Source organism: Gekko japonicus, unplaced genomic scaffold, assembly GCF_001447785.1.
Source record: "Gekko japonicus isolate JY-2015 unplaced genomic scaffold, Gekko_japonicus_V1.1 scaffold30, whole genome shotgun sequence".
Taxonomy (NCBI): Eukaryota; Metazoa; Chordata; class Lepidosauria; order Squamata; family Gekkonidae; genus Gekko; species Gekko japonicus.
Window position 1 is genome coordinate 484,103 of NW_015168045.1, and position 18,024 is coordinate 502,126.

At 41.3% G+C, this 18,024-nt stretch overlaps 1 protein-coding gene across 4 annotated transcripts in view; it reads left to right on the forward strand.

The window, feature by feature from the left end:
* ZZZ3 (zinc finger, ZZ-type containing 3) overlaps nucleotides 1-17,655 on the forward strand; it is a 76,554-nt gene extending 58,899 nt beyond the window's left edge. For all 4 annotated transcript variants that reach the window (XM_015414248.1, XM_015414251.1, XM_015414249.1 and 1 more), the window contains exons 9-12: nucleotides 2,477-2,629; nucleotides 11,712-11,846; nucleotides 16,031-16,131; nucleotides 16,488-17,655. In XM_015414248.1, the coding sequence (XP_015269734.1) occupies nucleotides 2,477-2,629; nucleotides 11,712-11,846; nucleotides 16,031-16,131; nucleotides 16,488-16,632 (534 nt within the window). In that variant the 3' untranslated portion in view covers nucleotides 16,633-17,655. The remainder of the gene's footprint in view (nucleotides 1-2,476; nucleotides 2,630-11,711; nucleotides 11,847-16,030; nucleotides 16,132-16,487) is intronic.
* Nucleotides 17,656-18,024: the final 369 nt, after the last annotated feature.

The following is an 18,024-nucleotide window of genomic DNA, read 5'->3' on the forward strand; positions in this document are numbered from 1 at the left end:
AAAGATTAATGCATCTAGATCCATGTTTACAACTAATTCTACCTCATTTAGGTAGCAAGACTATTGCATATATTTCACTAGTATTCTAGTCCATAATCCATACTCACCATTTGTTTCTCAGACCCCTGTCATTTAATCTCAGCTGTTTTTTGTTCTTCTTTAAATTTAGTTAGTAAGTCCTGTGAGCAATGGCAATAGTGCTTCATTGTTCTGTGCTTCATGTGCTTAGTGCTGCTACAATAAGTAAAATAATGTGTATTGTTGTTTGTAAAGATTTGAGGGTTTCCTTTAAATGTTTAAATAATCAGTATTTATCATCAAAGAATAGCATCAGTAAAATTACTCAAAATGCAAATTACAAAATGCATCTGTAATAAGTACAAAACATTTCTGAGAATTTTGAAAATTAATTCCATGTGTCAGAACACTAATCTGAAAAGTTAGCACATAGAACCCATTGAGCCAATTATAGGTATCAGGTAGAAACTCAGTACTAAATATACTTTTCTATTAAATGACCAGTGCTTTTCCAGAGCATTTTCCGATGAATAAGAATATAAAGGCTACATGCCTTTAGAAAAACACTACATGTAGGCAATTTGGAGGGTCCACTCTGAATCCCGAACATCTGGGATCTGCATGATTTTTTTCATATGTTAGCAATCCTTTGAAACATGATATTATTTAAATACAGTGTAAACATGGTAAAGACTATATATAATCTTTTGAAAATGAATCTGTGTTCTTGTATCAAATATAAAAAACTAAAGCTGCTTTTTATTTTGCACTTTACTAGTGTTTCTATTGAACATGGACGTTTAGTTTTCATTTCTTACAGAATGACATCCTTTGCGCCTAGAAAGTTCTGGGCCCTTACTTGAAAAATAAGTAATTTTCCATTGGGTCTTTATTTGTGTGTAAAGAGAGCTAAACCAAATTCCTGAATGTCTTGGTAGATTAACAGGTACAAATTCTGTAGTATAAAAGACATTTAGATTTTGGCATATAAAGGCTTTAATTAATTGCAGATGGACACCTTGTTCAGATATCATAGTAAACCTCTGTTCTTGATTGGCATAACCATGGATTGTTTGCCATGCTCACATGCTCTCTTCCTCCCCTGTCAGGCTGATTATGGTTGAAAGCTTTCTTGTTGAAGAAGCTGTCAGACTTCAACTTGCCATGATGTCCAGATTTGTTTTATATTTATATACATTAGATTTGTGAATTACCCAGTCCCTGAGTACACAGGGCTCTGGGCGATGTACAATAAAGTTACATGACATTGTTAAAATCAGTAAATCATTTGTTTCTATATTATTAATAAACTCAAGATGGTGTCATTAGTTTAATCCTAAACCTCACTCCGGTCTGTGGTGCCATCTCACAGGCAGGATGAGAAGGACCCAGAAGCAAGAAGGTGGAAGAGGAAACCATTGCTGTCCTCTTTCAAAGGCCTGGCAGAACATTTCTGCCTTACAGGCCCTGTGGATTGCATTAAGTCCCGCAGGGCCCTGGTGGTATTTGGCAAAGAGTTCTATCAGGCCGGAGCCAGGGCCAAAAAAGCCCTGGCTCTGGTTGAGGACATCTGGATATCTTTGGGTCCAGGGATCACCAGTAGATGGTTGTCAGCAGAGTGTAGCACTCTGCCGGGAATGCACCAGAGGAGGCAGTCCCAAAGATACACATATCCCAGACTGCTCAAGTCCTTGAAGGTCAACACCAAAACCTTGAACCTGACTCGGTACTCCACTGGGAACCAGTGTAGCTGGCACAGCACAGGCTGTATATGTGCCATCCATGGCGTTCCCATCTGGACTCGTACTGCCACATGCTGGATCAGTTGGAGCTTCCGGGTCAGTCTCAAGGGTAGGTCAGCATAGAGTGAGTTACAGTAGTCTAGCCTAGAGATGACTGTTGCGTGGATTACTGTGGCTAGGTCAGGGTGTGACACAAAAGTGCTAATTGCCAAGCTTGGCATAGATGGAAGAACCCCAGCCTGGCAATATTCGTGACCTGGGCCTCCGTGGTTAAGGAGGCATCCAGGATCATGCCAAAACTCCTCATGGATTGTGCCAGCACTCGTGGCATCCTGTCAAGAGTGGGAAGTCTGTGTCCCAACTGAGGCCCCTCCCCCAGCCACAGAACCTCCGTCTTAGTCAGATTTAATCTCAGCCTGCTCTTTTTTAACCATCTCATCATGGCCTCCAAACCCACAGCCAAGTTATGCAGGACAGTATCTGGGTGGCTGTACAGTAGCAGATATAGCTGGATGTCATTAGCGTACTGAAGACACCTCTGCTCGAAATGCCGCACCAGCTTGGCGAGGGGGCACATATAGATGCTGAAAATTAGAAACGTTTTACTATTACAAAATAAATAAATAAATAAATAATAGCATGGAGTTTTGTCTGCAAAGTGCAAATATTGCTGATGGTTTCTTATTATTTGACAACTGTATATATTATCTTTGCAGTCTTCAAGTAGACGGCAACATCCCCTGAACAAACATCTTTTCAAGCCCTCAACTTTCATGACATCCCATGAACCCCCTGTGTATATGGATGAAGATGATGACAGGTCTAGTTTTCACAGCCACATGGGCAATACAGCTGAAGAAGATGCATCGGTATGTTTTATAGCATTACATTCCAAGTAGGTGATCGAGAATATGTATGGCAGTATAGAAAATTCAAGCATGGTCAAGGAATACCATTTCATAGGTTACAGGAAATTTGTCTTCTTTCATCCTGTCCTAAACCATATCAACTGTCATACCTTTAAACTTGCTTTTCAAGTCACATCCAGACACGAGCAATTCTTCAGCATCTGTGCCACCATTCATTGTCCATTCAGTCACAACATCCTGATCAGTTATCTAGAGTCCTCTCCCTCCCTCTCATACTGCTAGCTATTTGAGCATGATCACAGACTCAACCAATGGGGATAGGAGAACAAAGTTCATAAGGAACTGTGATGGTACTTTTTTACTTAGAATCATTTTATTGTATGTGGCCATAGGCCTTCACAATATCAAAACACTCTCAGAAAGTTTATAGACTGTGATGGTAGGCTCTTGTACAGAATCAACTTGTTTGATGTTTGTTTGTTTGTTTGATTTATATCCCACCCTCCCCACATGCGGGCTCAGGGCGGCTTACAACATTGGCACTTGCCGATAAAACTATATAACATTATAAAATACTACGATATGACACATTTGCAAGGTTCTTTAATTGCTGGCTCCATGGGCAAGGGTGTTAGCTGCAGCAGCCAGAAGTTGTCAAACACCCAGTCTGGGGGAAATGTACTTTCTGAGCAAGAGGCTCAGACCAACCTTCTCAACAGTTCTTCAGGATTGAACCAGGTCCCTTATATTGCTAGAGGCAGCATGATGTTATTCTTTATTTCAATGAACAGATTTATAGCCCACACTCACACAAGCCTCAGATGCTAATAAGAGTCCACAGTATGACAAGTGCATAATTACATAGAGTTCACACAGAGCTCATTCAGCACCCCAAATAGTCCATGCACCCCTCTGAGATTGTATTTTAGGGTTCAGTTATGCTGACACTAAAAACAACGTAGCACTCTTACCACATTGGTTACCTTTGTTGAGCTGACCGAAGTTGAGATTATCAGTTTGTGCTGGAAACCCCCACCCTTCTTCCCTTTGTCAGGGTGTGCACCAGTTCCCTAATTGATCATTAGTTAGGATCATTCAGCAGAGGAGCAGTAGATGTTTTGGAGAAGAGGTTCTCCTGGACCTTTCTCCTGTGGACATGGCTTATCTCAACATTACAGGCCTGCCTCCTCTGTCTTTGCTGTGTACCTCTTCCGGGCACTATCTGATGCTGGAGAGGGGTCTTATGGAAACTATCTATGCAGTGTGCTTTACTCCTTACATTTTGTTACCTAATATTGTCTGTGGTATTGAACCCAGATAAGATATGTGAGTAGAGAAAAGAGCAGTGTCTATAGTTTTGAAGCATGCCTGTTTGCACAGAAAGAAGCAGGCCAAGTGGTAATATTAACATGGCCATGCTTCGGTTCAGTCAGTCCTAACACTGCTTCAAAGGGCCATTTCTAACAAGGATACCCTCCCAAACCTTCTAATACACGCTTCTCATTTACCAGACACCAATTGCCCTCAAACATCAACTCAGAGCTTAAAGCAATAAGCAATATTTTTAAAAAAATCCTTGCCACAGTCAAGTCATTACAAGTTGAGGAGAGTTTTCAGTAAGTATAGATACCAACCCACCCAGATGGGGTGCTTGTTCTTTTTTAGGTCATGTCCAAATTATGGAACAGTTAAGACTACCCTCAGGGCCATTCTCCTAGCCCTCTTTCATCTACAGAATTTCAACATTTGATCCAAGATCAAATCCGTCTCACCACTTGATTTTAAAGGGTCTTTGCAATGGAGACAGCAAGACACTATCTTATTGGCTAAAGGTGACAGAACAGGGCTGGGATGTGATCTGGGGGAAAAACCTTCAGAATTGCTCACAGGAGTAGAAGGGGACTAGCATCACACACTTACCTGAATTCTGTTCCTACACAAAGCATCTGTGAGGCTGCTAGGGCTCTAATCAGGAAGCTGGGTCTCCTTTTTTTCTCCTTCAGTACAGTTCCTTCTGCCTAGAAATGACACTAGCAGGGAAGGAGGATGGTTGTATGAGTGCACAGATGACCACTTGGGACATACTAATTTTAGGTGTATCTGTGCAGTTTGTAATTAATGCCATCAATTTCAAAACTATGTAAGCCTAAAGGCCTAAAGGCTTACATAGAGGTTGAATAACTTGGGGGATAAGATTACCTGTGGAACCCTACAGGATAACCCCCACATTGAAGATAGCTGGTCTCCAGTGGCAAAGAACTTGAGAGTGGAAATAGGGGGAGTAGTAGACCAATTAATGGCTGTTTTGATAGGGAATGTAGATACTTAAAAACCCAATTACGCAATGTCTTTAGACAATACCGTGACTCCGCTGACCCATATTTTCTGATAGAATACTTTAAACTTAAGAGCCAGCTACAACAGAGGTATGAACAGAAAGAAGACTGAATATATTAATACACAATGGGAACAATTATACCAGGCCACGACTTTAAATAATACAAACAAATTCTGAACCATAGTCTCAGGGGCATGTCATGCGGAGGCCCCCTCTATGTCTGCTATTTCTCCCCAAGTGTGGTTTCAATATTTTTCGACATTATTCCATAAGGATAATGTCCGCACTATGGAATCCTCAGATTTTCTGTCTGAGGACTTACCTGACTGGCCTCCTGTAACACCTGACGAAATAAAAGAACTGATTGGCCAATTAAAACCAGGAAAAGCAAGCTGGTCCTGATATCATTCTACCTGAAATTTTAAAACTGGACCCTGATTGGTGGGCTGCCCCCCTTGCATATTTTTCACAATGATTGACAAATCTGGCCTTATTCCTGATGTGTGGTTAAATGCAATTGTGGTCCTAATTCACAAAAAAGGTGATTGCTCAATTCTTTCCAACTATAGACCAATTACTTTCTGTAATGGGAAAGCTATATGCCAAACATTTACTATCTAAGTTTACGATATGGATGACAAAACAGAGAGTCCTAGGCCCGGAACAGCTGGGATTGTGTAAAGGGAAAACTACTTTAGACCATTGCATTGTATTAGAGCACTTGATTAACAAATATGTAAAAAGAAGCAATGCAAAATTATACGCCGCCTTTATAGATCTTAAAGGGGCATTCGATTAAATCGATAGGGAACTCCTCTGGGCTAAACTGCAACAACTAAACATAGATAAGAGGCTCCTTATAAAAAAGCTATATATATCAACAAAATGCCAAATTAAATGTTCACTGATGGGGAAATTAACTTCAAAAATCCCGTCAAATAAAGGAGTCAAACAAAGCTGTATATTAGCACCCTTTCTATTCAACCTGTTCCTTAATTATCTCTCCCCTTATCTTGAAGCTGTTGATTGCCATGCTCCTAAACTGGGCTCTGTCCACACCCCTCTGCTATTATATGCAGACAACATGGTACTATTGTCCTGCTCCAAAGTTGGTTTAAAGCGTTCAATAAATAGATGCCTTTCATATGTTATAACAAACAAATTACTTCTAAACCATGAAAAATCAAAAATACTTGTCTTTTCCAAAACTTGGAAACCATTCAAATGGACAATTGGAGGCAAACCAATTGAACAAGTTAAAAATTTTAGATACTTAGGTTTGCATTTCCAGTATAATGCATCTTGGTCTGTGCAACATCAATTAGGAAATAAATATGGCCAACATCAATGCCTCTGCCATTTCTCGATTCTTCTACACCAGTGGCAATCAATTTATACCAGCTGCACTAAAAGTCTTCAAGGCCAAAGTAATTCCCCAACTCATGTATGGTATTCCAATACGGATAAGCGCACTTAATGGCACCATTGAATGCGTTCAATCTAAATTTCTTCGAAAGATCATGGGAATGCCGCACTCTGTACCTTATGCAGCCTTATGTCTAGAAACTGGGTTAAACTCTGTAGAATCTGGTGCGTGGCTTACGACAGTAAAATATTGGCTGCGTTTACACTACAGTGTAGACCAAGGGAGCCTTAAACAGCAAATGCTCACAGAGTCAAACATGTCCAACTGGCTATTACACATTGAGAACAAAATAACTGCCATGGGTTATGGACTCACTGTTTATGCTCCCTTTCATGGCGCTTTTCAGATGATTAAATGCAGAGTACTTGACATTGAAATACAAAGGCTATATAGTTTAGCCAACAAATCTTGTTCCCCTCTGAACTTTGAGATCCCCCTCACAGTAGGCCGAATGGCCCCATCTATATATCTAATTCCCAACGTGCTCCCTCCGTGCGGATATCTAAATCCACACATCGGGGTCACTTGGGGGGCAGGGAGATTTTCCTGCACATTTGGGGCAATACCCAGATGTGCAGAAAAATCTGAAAACTTGGGGAAAATATGCGGGGATATTTAAATCCCCCCAAAAGTAAAAGAGCATTCCCTGCGCAAGCACAGGCAACACTCTGAGAATGGCTTTGCCACTGCCGCTAGGGTGGGGGTGGGAGACAGCTTGGCTGGCCAGCGGCTGTATGCTACTCAGCCCTCACCGCCTCCTGGGGGGAGGGAGAAAGTTTGGCAGGCCAACTTCAGGCCTCGCTGCTGCTGTTGCTGCTGCTAGGGGGGAGGGAGAAAGCTTGGCGTGCCGGCCAGGACTCGCTGCCGCCGGGGAGGGGGGAGGGAGAATGTTTGGTGGGCCGTCCAGGTCTTGCCGCCGCTGCTAGGGCAGGGGGGAGGGCGAAGGCTTGGTGGGTCAAGTTCCGGCCTTGCCACTGGTGCTGAGGGGGGAGAAGGCTTGGAGGAGCGTGGGCCTCACCGTGGGTACCGGGGATGGGGGAGCAGGGGTGAAGGCTCACCTGCGGCTGCTTCCTTCTCCTCCCGTAGAACTTCTCCCCCTCCCACGAGTATCGCGGGTCCCCCTTCTTGTACTTATCTGATATACAAGCACCACAACAGCGCAGAGCTTTTTCTTCAGCAAGATTCAATGTAATGCCATCAGCAATCTTGCATGGGAGATATAACAACATAGTATACACGGCCAGACTTTGCCATTGTAACTCTGGATGCATTGAGACAGTTTCACATATCTGTTTGCATTGTCAATTTTATGTAGACATACATTTTAGGTATTTAAACCCTGTTTAAGCCAACATGGCGGACCTTCCTGTTGCTTTAAAAGTATACCGTCTTTTGAATGACTCTGCTCCTGAAATGTCAAGGAAGGTAGCCATGTTTCTACAATCAGCTATGAAGCTACAACAGGAAAGATTGAGTAATATCTTGTAACAAATTATTTTATGCAGCATTATGTAATATGCTTGGCTCCATATATATGGTTTGATATGATTTTATATGTATAATCCTCTTTTTTATAGTAACCCTCTTTTAAGGTATTGTTTTATGCCAATAAAGGCTGGCTGACTGACTGACTGACTGGTCTCCAGTGGCAACCCTTTGAGTCCAGTCTGTGAGGAACAATTTATACTAGTCCAAAGCACATCTCCTGATACCACCAAATGCCTCAGTAGGATAGTATGATCTACCAAATCAAAGACTGGAGATAAATCCAGTAGGAGCAACAAAGAAGCATGGTTTTTCTCAACCTTCAGACAGAGGTCATCAGCTAAAACCACCAGGGCTATCTGTATGTCATAGCTCATCCTGAAACCATTCTGAAAAGAGTCCATAGCAGTTATCCAAGAAGACCTGGAGTTGGTCCACTACTGCTCTCTTAATCACTTTGACCAGAAAGGGCAGGTTACAGACTAGGTGATAACTGGCCACATCATTTTTCTGTAAGTAGGGGTTTTTAAATAGTGGATGGAAACCCTCCCTCCCTTTGAGTAGCTGAGGGAACGTGGGCCTGAGTTAGTGACAGATATATGATGGATATCAAGGGCTCATTAAAATGGTTCTTGCACGATTTTAAGCTTCTGGGTTGGTCAAAGATTAAGTGCACACAGTGGTCTTACATATACCAGGATCCTGTCAGCATTCATCACAGTAACTGTGTCAAAATGGGCCATAAACAGACCAGATGGTGTATTAAGTATTTATTCTGCTTGACCTATATTACAACCAGCATCCAGATCAGAGCATACTTGTGATATTTTATCAGTAAAAAACTTTGCTAATTATCTGCTCTAGGAGTGTGCAGCCCAAAAAAAAATATCGGTATTTTCTAGATCTGGGTATATTGGAGCTAAGTATCAGTATTCCTGTTTTTCCCATTTCCAAATATCAGTATGATCTTCTTCGTGGTCTCTGTGCATCACAGAAAGCAAGCAAGCACTGTATAAATAACGCAGATCATGGAGTGCACAAAGGTATGCTAAAGAAAATATATTATAGAAATAACAAAGATAACAAGGACCACATATATCAGTAAAGGAAGATTACATCATAACATGTGCAAGTCCATAAATAGTATCCATAAGTTCATAAGTAGTTACATAAATCCATAAACTGTAAGTAGACGAAGACTCTGGATTTTAATCTTCGTTTTGAAGGTTCTTCTTCAAAGAATTCAAACTACTTTATAAAGTACTGATAGTGTAGAGAAGACTTCCATCATGTATATGTAGGAAAATTCCTTCACACAGCACTCATAATGAATAAAGCCTTCAGACTAGTAATACAGGAAGAATTCAGTCCTATTATTAATATGAAGCCGGGCATCCGATCAATAGTGGAACATGTTCTCAAATAGTCAGTAAGCCTCTTCCTGTATTACTGATATAAGTGGTCCTTGTTATCTTTGTTATTTCTATAATATATTTTCTTTAGCATACCTTTGCACTCCATGATCTGCGTTATTTATACAGTGCTTGCTTGCTTTCTGAACTTTGTGTACTGTTATCACTAGTGCTCTGTGCATCACATCCATGGGATTATGCGCCTGTGCTGATCTGAATTGGTGGTCTACAAAGCTCACAATGGGATTTTCATGCCTTCCTCCCAGGCATGCGCGGGAACCCCACTGCGCATGCCCAAAGAGGCGGGGCGCAGACATCCCACCAGTTCTCTTCTGACCGCCACGCTATTAACAGCTTGTTTCTGTCGGTCGGTGAAGAAGTATTTGTTCCTCTCACGAGGGATATCTAAATCTTTTTTCTTTCTTATTTTTCGTTTTTCTTTACTTTAAAGACTTTTTTAAAAAAATTGAGAGCCTGTCCTTTACGTAACCCCTGAATTTCAAGTCACTTGGACCAAGGGGTCCAGTTCTGTGGGCGCCTGAACAAGTTGCCCCAGGTGTTCTCCACTGTGTCCTATGGGGGGGAGAGGACTTGAAAATGTAAAAACCTAGAATCATTCCCATAGGAATGCTGTTGCAAGCTATTGCTAAGCCCAACCTGTGTAAAATTTGAGACTCTCAATATAAAACGCAAGAATCTACCCCCCAAACCTGTGAACTTGTCACAAACCAACTCCAGCAAAAACACCAAAAACTCTTGAAAGTGACAGCATCTTACCTAAAGCAGCCCAACAAGCCGATACCAAGCTTGGGAGACACAGAAACACAGGGTGGGGGAAAGGGGGAAAAGGAGGGGGGCAGTTCTGGGAGCCTGCAAATCCTGGCGTCATAATATTCCCAGTTAATCCCAGATATTTCCAGGATTTTTGGAGATCCATTTTTCTGTATACCAGATACATTAGGGAGATTTGAATATATCTGATAAATACTGATAAGGTATTTTTCAGATAGATATTCAACTAGGTTATATCCAAGCGCGCATCCCTAGTCTGCTGTTGAGACAATTAAGTCTCAGGGTTAGGAGTCAGCAGATGCTGAAATACCTTACTGGCTGATGAGATAGCTACAGAGAAATAACATTTCTTTGTTGCTGTCAGACTACTCCATAGGTCTTCCAGTGGGCTCTATAACATGTTCTGTCAAATTCAGCATGAGGGTTTTTGCCAGCCTCTTTCTAGATGTTTTCTGACACTCTTTGTATCACCCCAGCTCCACAGTAAACCACAGAGCTGGCTTCCACCTCAAGAATGGGGGGTTGATGAAGAGCAATCTTATCAACTGCTTCAAGGAGTTTCATGTTCCAGGCTTCCATCACAGCCTCAACAGAGTACCGTGTTTCCCCGAAAGTAAGACATCCCCAAAAAATAAGACCTCCCCGATAATAAGGCCTCCCCCGAACATAAGGCCTTCTCGATAATAAGGCCCCCCGAAGCTACCGTAACTCTGGGCCGTAGCGGCGGGCGCCGCCGCGCAGCTCACTGTTGGCCGCCGCACAGCCAGAGCAGCAGACAGGAAAGTGCGAGGTCTCTTTTAATCAGAGAGCCCGCGCCACCGCCAGGACAAGCTGCCGCCTGCTGCTCGCTCTGCCCTGACGGAGTGTACCGTATTCTTCTTCATGGAAAAATAAGATATCCCCCAAAAATAAGACCTAGTGCATTTTTGGGAGCAAAAATTAATATAAGACACTGTCTTATTTTCGGGGAAACAGGGTATGTGTTGGGAATCCTAAAATCCCGTACAGCATTCTGGAATTGAGTAAGACCCATGAGCCTGTGTGGGCAGACCATTTAAACTTGTGTGTGTTGGGGGGTGCCATATTCATTCTTGCCTTGAGTAGATAGTAGTCAGACCATAGTTCATAAAAAAATAACATTTTCCTCTGATGTCTATTTTTTTGTTTAGGAAGAAACAAACTTAATAGAACCTATATTGTAACTACAATATACTGCAACACACTTTACTATTCTATTTCCAGCATCCACAACCAAATACTGCTATATTCAGTGATACCATAGAATGAGGCAGACACTTAATTTTTTTTTCTACAGAAAAACAAACATATGACAATTAAGCTGCAACATAGACCACCATCTATCAGTGTCCAGCAGCAGAATTTCAAAATCTTAACACGCTGGTACTTGGCCCCCCTGAAATTACATAAAATTAATAATGCCATTTCCCCTTTATGAGGCAGCCACTTAAAGAGCAGGATACAAATGTGATAGCTTTTTTCTATGCCAGTTTGATACAGCCAACTTCCTGTAAAGCATCAGAAATTAATTTGTGGATCCCATTTACCATAAGGGTTAAATTGGTTTTATTTTAACCATATTTTAATCTCTCTTTTTTAAAAAAATAACAGGATGAAGAAAGTATTCCTGTAGCATATCGAGAATTACCGGAATACAAAGAGCTGCTTAAATTTAAACAATTGAAGAAAGCGAAGCTTCAGCAAATGCATGCAGAAAGTGGCTTTGTGCAGCACATAGGCTTCAAGGTAAATACAGATCTGGAACCCCATGTCTTTGGCCCACCAAATATCAGAAGATAAGAGTGAACACTACTATAGCAGTTTCATTCTGTCTTGTAATTTACTTCATAGTTCCTAGAAATTTTATAGCACAAATTCTCCAGAATATGATTCATGAGGTCATAGAAATCTATGGCAGGTTTAGGAATTATTTATACAAGTGACTAACACTGCTAAGAATCTCAGGGAGGTCCCATCCCTTTGATCTCTTCCATTTCCCATTCCACTGCCTTAGTGTTGGTTCTTTTAATTCTCTCTTTTACCCCAGAGAGCACTACGGTCGGGGTCACAAAATCGATTTACCCTCCCAGGCCCCAAGGATGCCAGGCTTGTTACTACCATGGCTTTCTCAGTGGCGGCCCCATACTGGTGGAATGAGCTCCCGGAGGAGATCAGGGCTCTGTGGGATCTCTTGCAGTTCTGCAGGGCCTGCAAGATGGAGCTCTTCTGCCAGGCTTTCAACTAGGGAGCCACCACCACTATAGAGCCCTGGCCCTTGGTTCTTGACATCTAGCCTGTGCTGCAGGAAGATCATGAGCAGAATGACTGTTAGATCTCTGTGTATACTCTTAAAGTAAGCCATCTTAAACAACTAATTAACCATCACCAGCACTTTACGAATTTGTATTAATTGTTTTTAGATGATTTTATGTTGTTTTAATTGTATTTATGCATTGACTGTGAGCCGGCCTGAGCCTGCTTTGCGGGGAGGGTGGGGTACAAATGAGATTTATAAATAAACAAATAAATATTTTCTATATAAAGATATTATTCTTTACTGTTTTAATGATTTAACTTGGGCATTCGTGCCCCTTGTGAGCCGCCCTGAGCCTTCGGGGAGGGCGGGGTATAAATGCAAAGATAAATAAATAAAATATATCTGGCTTGTATATTTCTGCCTGTTAGGCCATTGTGTGACCGATTTTGGTAAAGGTTCCTTCAGTGATTTAGCAACTTTGCTTGTTCAAAACGATTCTTGAGCTGTCAGTCTAAACTGCATTGTGGTTATTTTTTGAACATTCACATGATTTTGTTTTGCCTGTGTTCGATATGAGATCTTATGGTTCTCACTTAAGTCATTTTGCTTGTTTTTTCTCTTCCCCCATATTTTCTTTGCAAAATTCTCAATTGTGAGCTTCCAAATAGTTTGAGACTCCTTTTTTTATTACCTGTCAAGGAGAGCATATGCTCCCTGCTCTGCCCAGCATCCCAGAGATGTGGGAGGGTAGGGTTATTTTTCCTGTATCTCTCGTGACAGCAGAAGAAAACCATGCAAGTGCAGTCCTCTTCATATCTGTTTGGGGGTCTTGAAAGCCTAATGAGGGGAGGGCATATTTTCTGCATGCCTTGAAGGCTTCCTTGTCTTTGGGTGATCTGGTTTGGTGGCTTTTATTTATCTACACATAGTTCCGTATTGGACAGAGTAATGTAGGCCTTGGGTCAGGCTCAGATTTATAAGGATCTGAATCTGACTGTAAATGGCACGAGGCTTTTCAGTTGAGAAGAACTTGTATCTGAAATTTTTGAACAGCACTAAGTTGGTGGTTAAATTGTCCATCTAGAGTTTTGGAAACCTGGGTTCAAATCTCTACTTTGCCATACAGCTCAGTGCATTATCTTGAGCCAGCCTTTCAGCCTAACTTACCTCATAAAGTTGTGATGATAAAGTGGAAGAGGGGAGGAACTAGTATGCAGTCCTGAGCTTCTCTGAGGAAGGGTGGGATAAATATGTGACTCAAATAAATACTCCTGTTGAAAGTCTGTGAATGGGTATCCAATCCATAAACAGCTGAAGGACTTTTTGTTGGACTTTTTATTTATTTATTTAAAAGAATTCTGTGCCATATCACTTGAGTTCTGCTTGAGGCGGCTTACAATTTAACATAATTTAACACTACTAAAACAAGCGGTTGAAAACAAGCCCAGAGACATAAACAGCATAAAATTTCCTTAAAACAGACCTTGGACCAGACACAGACTGTTAAAAAAGCCGGAAAGATAAGTTGACTACAATCTTACAGTACAAAGATACTACAATGTTTTTTAATAGGTGGGGAACATTTTACAAATGGTTAAAAAAGAAGTAAAAAATGTGAAGAAAGGTGTTGTGGGACTCTGTAAGTTGGTATATGTATATTTGGAATTATATGCATGATGTAATGCATTAAAAAACCGAATAAATATGATTTTAAAAAAAAAAAAAAAAGCAGGAAAGATAAAACCACTAATTAAAAGCCTGGGTAAAAAGATATGCCATGTTTCAGCACATAAAAGAAAGTAGACTAGGCACCAGGCAAGCCTTAAGAGGGAGGGCATTCCAAAGTCAAGATGCCACCACAGAAATTGCCATATCGCTAGATGCCTGCCTCACCTCTGAAGGCAGGAGCACAGAGAGGAGGGCTTGAGAGGAAAATAGGCAGGCTGAATGGAATGGGAGAAGAGGTCCATCAGGTACCCTGGTCCCAATCATCTAAGTTTCCAGACTGTTTTCAAAGGTAGCCCCAAATAGAACACATTACATTCATTTTACTTGATTGTGATGAGAGCATGGATCACCATGGCGAGATCATGCTTTAGAAGAATAACCATAGCTGGTATATCAACTAAAGCTCATAAAAGACACTGCATATCTCAGAGGATACCTGAGCCTCCAACCATAGGCCAGGACTAAGGTAAAGGTTTCCCTTGCTCGAAAGCCAGTCGAATCCGACTCTAGGGTTGCGGTGCTCATCTCCGTTTCAAAGCCGAAGAGCCAGCGCTGTCCGAAGACGTTTCCATGGTCATGTGGCCGGCATGACTAAACACCAAGGCGCACGGAACACTGTTACCTTCCCACCAAAGTGGTACCTATTTATCTACTTGCAATTTCTTGCTTTTGAACTGCTAGGTTGGCAGGAGCTGGAACTAGAGACGGGAGCTCACTCCGTCATGCGGCACCCGGGTCTCGAACTGCTGAACTACTGACCTGCCACAGCCTGCAGTTCAGCGTCTTAACCACTTGAGCCACCGCAGCTCCTAGGCCAGGATTAGGGGTGTGCAAAAAATAAAATGCTGGTATTTTTCGGCTTCGGGTAAATCAGACCCGAAAAATATTGGTAAATACTGAATTTCCCCAATCCAATACTGGTAAAGTATTTGGATTGGGGAAATATTTGGTATTCCTGAATATATTTGGGTTTGATATACACCACCAGTGGGAAAGAAGGTGTGTTAAAATGCCTTCTTTCCCTCTGGTAGCCCAAAGGGATTTCCTTGTCAGTTTCACTCCCTGCCCTCAGCTGTGAGTGAAATTGACAATGGAAAGCCTCTGCTCTCTGCCTTCCCTTCTCTAGCTGACATGGGCATGGAAGCCCAGGCATGTTTAAAATGCCTTTCTTTCCTTCCCCGATCTCGGGGAGGTAAATAAAGGCATTTAAACATGCCCCCCCTCCCTTCCCCAAGTTTCTCCAAAAAAGTTGAGAGGCTCAGGGAAGGAAGTGGGCATGTCTGCATGCATGCCCTTTGCTTCCCTAGCCAACCCACCATGGCGGGCTAGCTGGGGAACCAAAGGGCATGCATGCAAACATGCCTGGGTTCCTTGCCTGAACGGGGCACCTGGAGAAGATCGGGCAGGGAACCCAAGCATATTTAAAATGTCTTTCTTTCCCTCCCTGATCTCGGGAATTGAAAGAAAGGCATATAAACCCAACAGCTGACTGGTGGCTCAGGCTGTTAGGTTTAAAGACCTTGTTTTGGTATAGCAAAATGAACCTAAAAAAAAAAAAAAGCTGGATAATATCGTTTTTTTGGGGTTCAGCTATCTCTGATCTGTATTCGGCTTATGTGATACCCCCAAAATACCAACAAGGTTGGTTTAGCTATTGCCAAATGCACACCCCTAGCCAGGACCCAGTGTTACCTCAAGCTACAAATCTTCAGGGGGAGGGCAATCATTCCAGGACAGGCTGACTATAATCCTCAAGTATCATTGACCAACAGTACCTCCCATTACCTTCTCTTCTTTGGACTTTCACAGACTCACCTGACTCAGCTGTTAAAGAGAAATGAGGCAGAAATGATAGGGAAATCAAGAGAGGAAAGAGACCTTTAGCTTTCTAGCTTACCTTTGAAAATCTTTTATTGACTGTAGTTTTGCTGATTTCCCCCCTTAGTGTGATAACTGTGGAACAGAACCCATCCAAGGAATTCGGTGGCACTGCCAAGACTGCCCTTCAGAATTGTCTTTGGATTTCTGTGATTCTTGTTCTGACTGGTAAGCAGTATAAATGGATGACTGTTACTGGCAGTGTGCTTGGCTTAAGTAAGGCCTAATCACAGTGTAGATTCTTTTCATATGTTCAGAATATCTCCAGTGCAAATCTAAAGGCCATCTAACCACTCTGCATCTAAAAGGAAGCGTCTGATAAAATTCTTATCAACAATCTTTCAACAATTCAATTCAACAATCTTGTGCAGACAAAGTACATTTTTAGACAAATGTTCTAAAATACAATAATACATGACAAGAATTTTTTTCTGTCTGTGTGTTTTAAAAATGTATTTTCTGCGCTATAATACTAATTTTAAAAACTGTATTTAAAAATAATTATTGTTCCTTTTCCCTTTCAGTCTCCATGAAACAGAGATTCACAAGGAAAATCACCGTTTGGAGCCTATTTACAGATCAGAGATGTTCTTAGATAGAGACTACTGCATGTCCCAAGGTGCCAGTTATAATTACCTTGACCCCAACTACTTTCCTGCAAATAGATGACATGGGAAGGAAATGGCAACTTGAAAGCTTAGGATCCTTTTTGAGAACCAACAGTGGCACTGTTGCTGATTCAGTGCCCACCTTGGAAAGATACTTGCTTTCCTATGGAATGTCACTCACAGCATGAGAGCTTCCCAGGCACCCTCATCACACTATTGCTCTCTGATCTGTCATGATTCTAGATCACTGAACAGAGGCTGAACATTCCTAGTGTGCAGGAGGTTTTACTGGGGAGGTTTTTCTTTCACCACGTTAGTCATTTTTTAGGTGGTGACTCTAAAGAGAGGAGTTTTTTTTTTAAAAGTGTGGCCAGAAATGAAATCACACATTAAAGATAGTCAATTCCAAAGGTGGTAAGAACTTGGCTATTAGAAGATGCAGAAATGATGAAGTACTTACATTAAAAACAGTTTAGTAGTTTGCAGTTTTGTTGTGAAATAGTTTTCAGCACAGAAACTGACTTTTTTAGGCAAGGTTTTAACCGACAACAGTGTTTGCTTCTAGGTCGTATTAAAACAATCACTGTCCCTGTGATGGTCGGCAACAGGCCTGTATTAAATTGGAGCTGCTTAAGCATATTGACACTTCTTTTTCTTTCTTTCTTTACCTTTTCACCACAATAAACTTTTATTTACCAACAGTCAAGCACTACAGGAGGCAAGGGTGGTACTGCTTCCTTACCCAGCTGATGGTGTGTGAATATTATAAAATTGTCACGCAGATATATTTTTAAATGTAATGTTATATAAGATGACCATGTGATGTGTACAAAAATATGGTGAAAAGTGCCAGTGGTAGTAACTGTGTAAAGTCTCTAATAACCCAACATTAACTCTTATAAAGGAAAATACACAGCCTTCTGCCTCTGTATTTGGAGTTGGTGATACAACTCATCAAAGAAAACTGCCTAATATAAATCATATATGGTAATAATTTTCCTCTTTTGTAGTATGCACAAGATCCATGAGAGATTGTATTTTTATTACTATTTAAACAAGTGATTAAATTTAGCTTGAGCAGTGAGCAAGGGTTCACATGCATTCTTTTATACTGCTGGATTTTGTTGTGCATCATTTAAAACATTTTGTATGTTTCTTCTTATCTGTGTATACAGTATGTTCTTAAATAATGTTCAATTGTCAGGAGAACTGTGAGAAATAAACTATGTGGATACAGTCTGTTTATATATAGAATGCTTACTGTGACTTTTTTCCGAGAAGGTTTGACTTTTGAACCAATATTAAAATGGAGCATACTGTTTAGTAGGTTCATAAGCCTAGTGGGTACCTGACCCTATTGGGGCTACGTGTGTCCTTGTGATCTTTCTCCTGCTCTGTTTGCTCATCCTGTTCCAGGATTAGTCTCCAGTACATTGATACTAACACACCTACC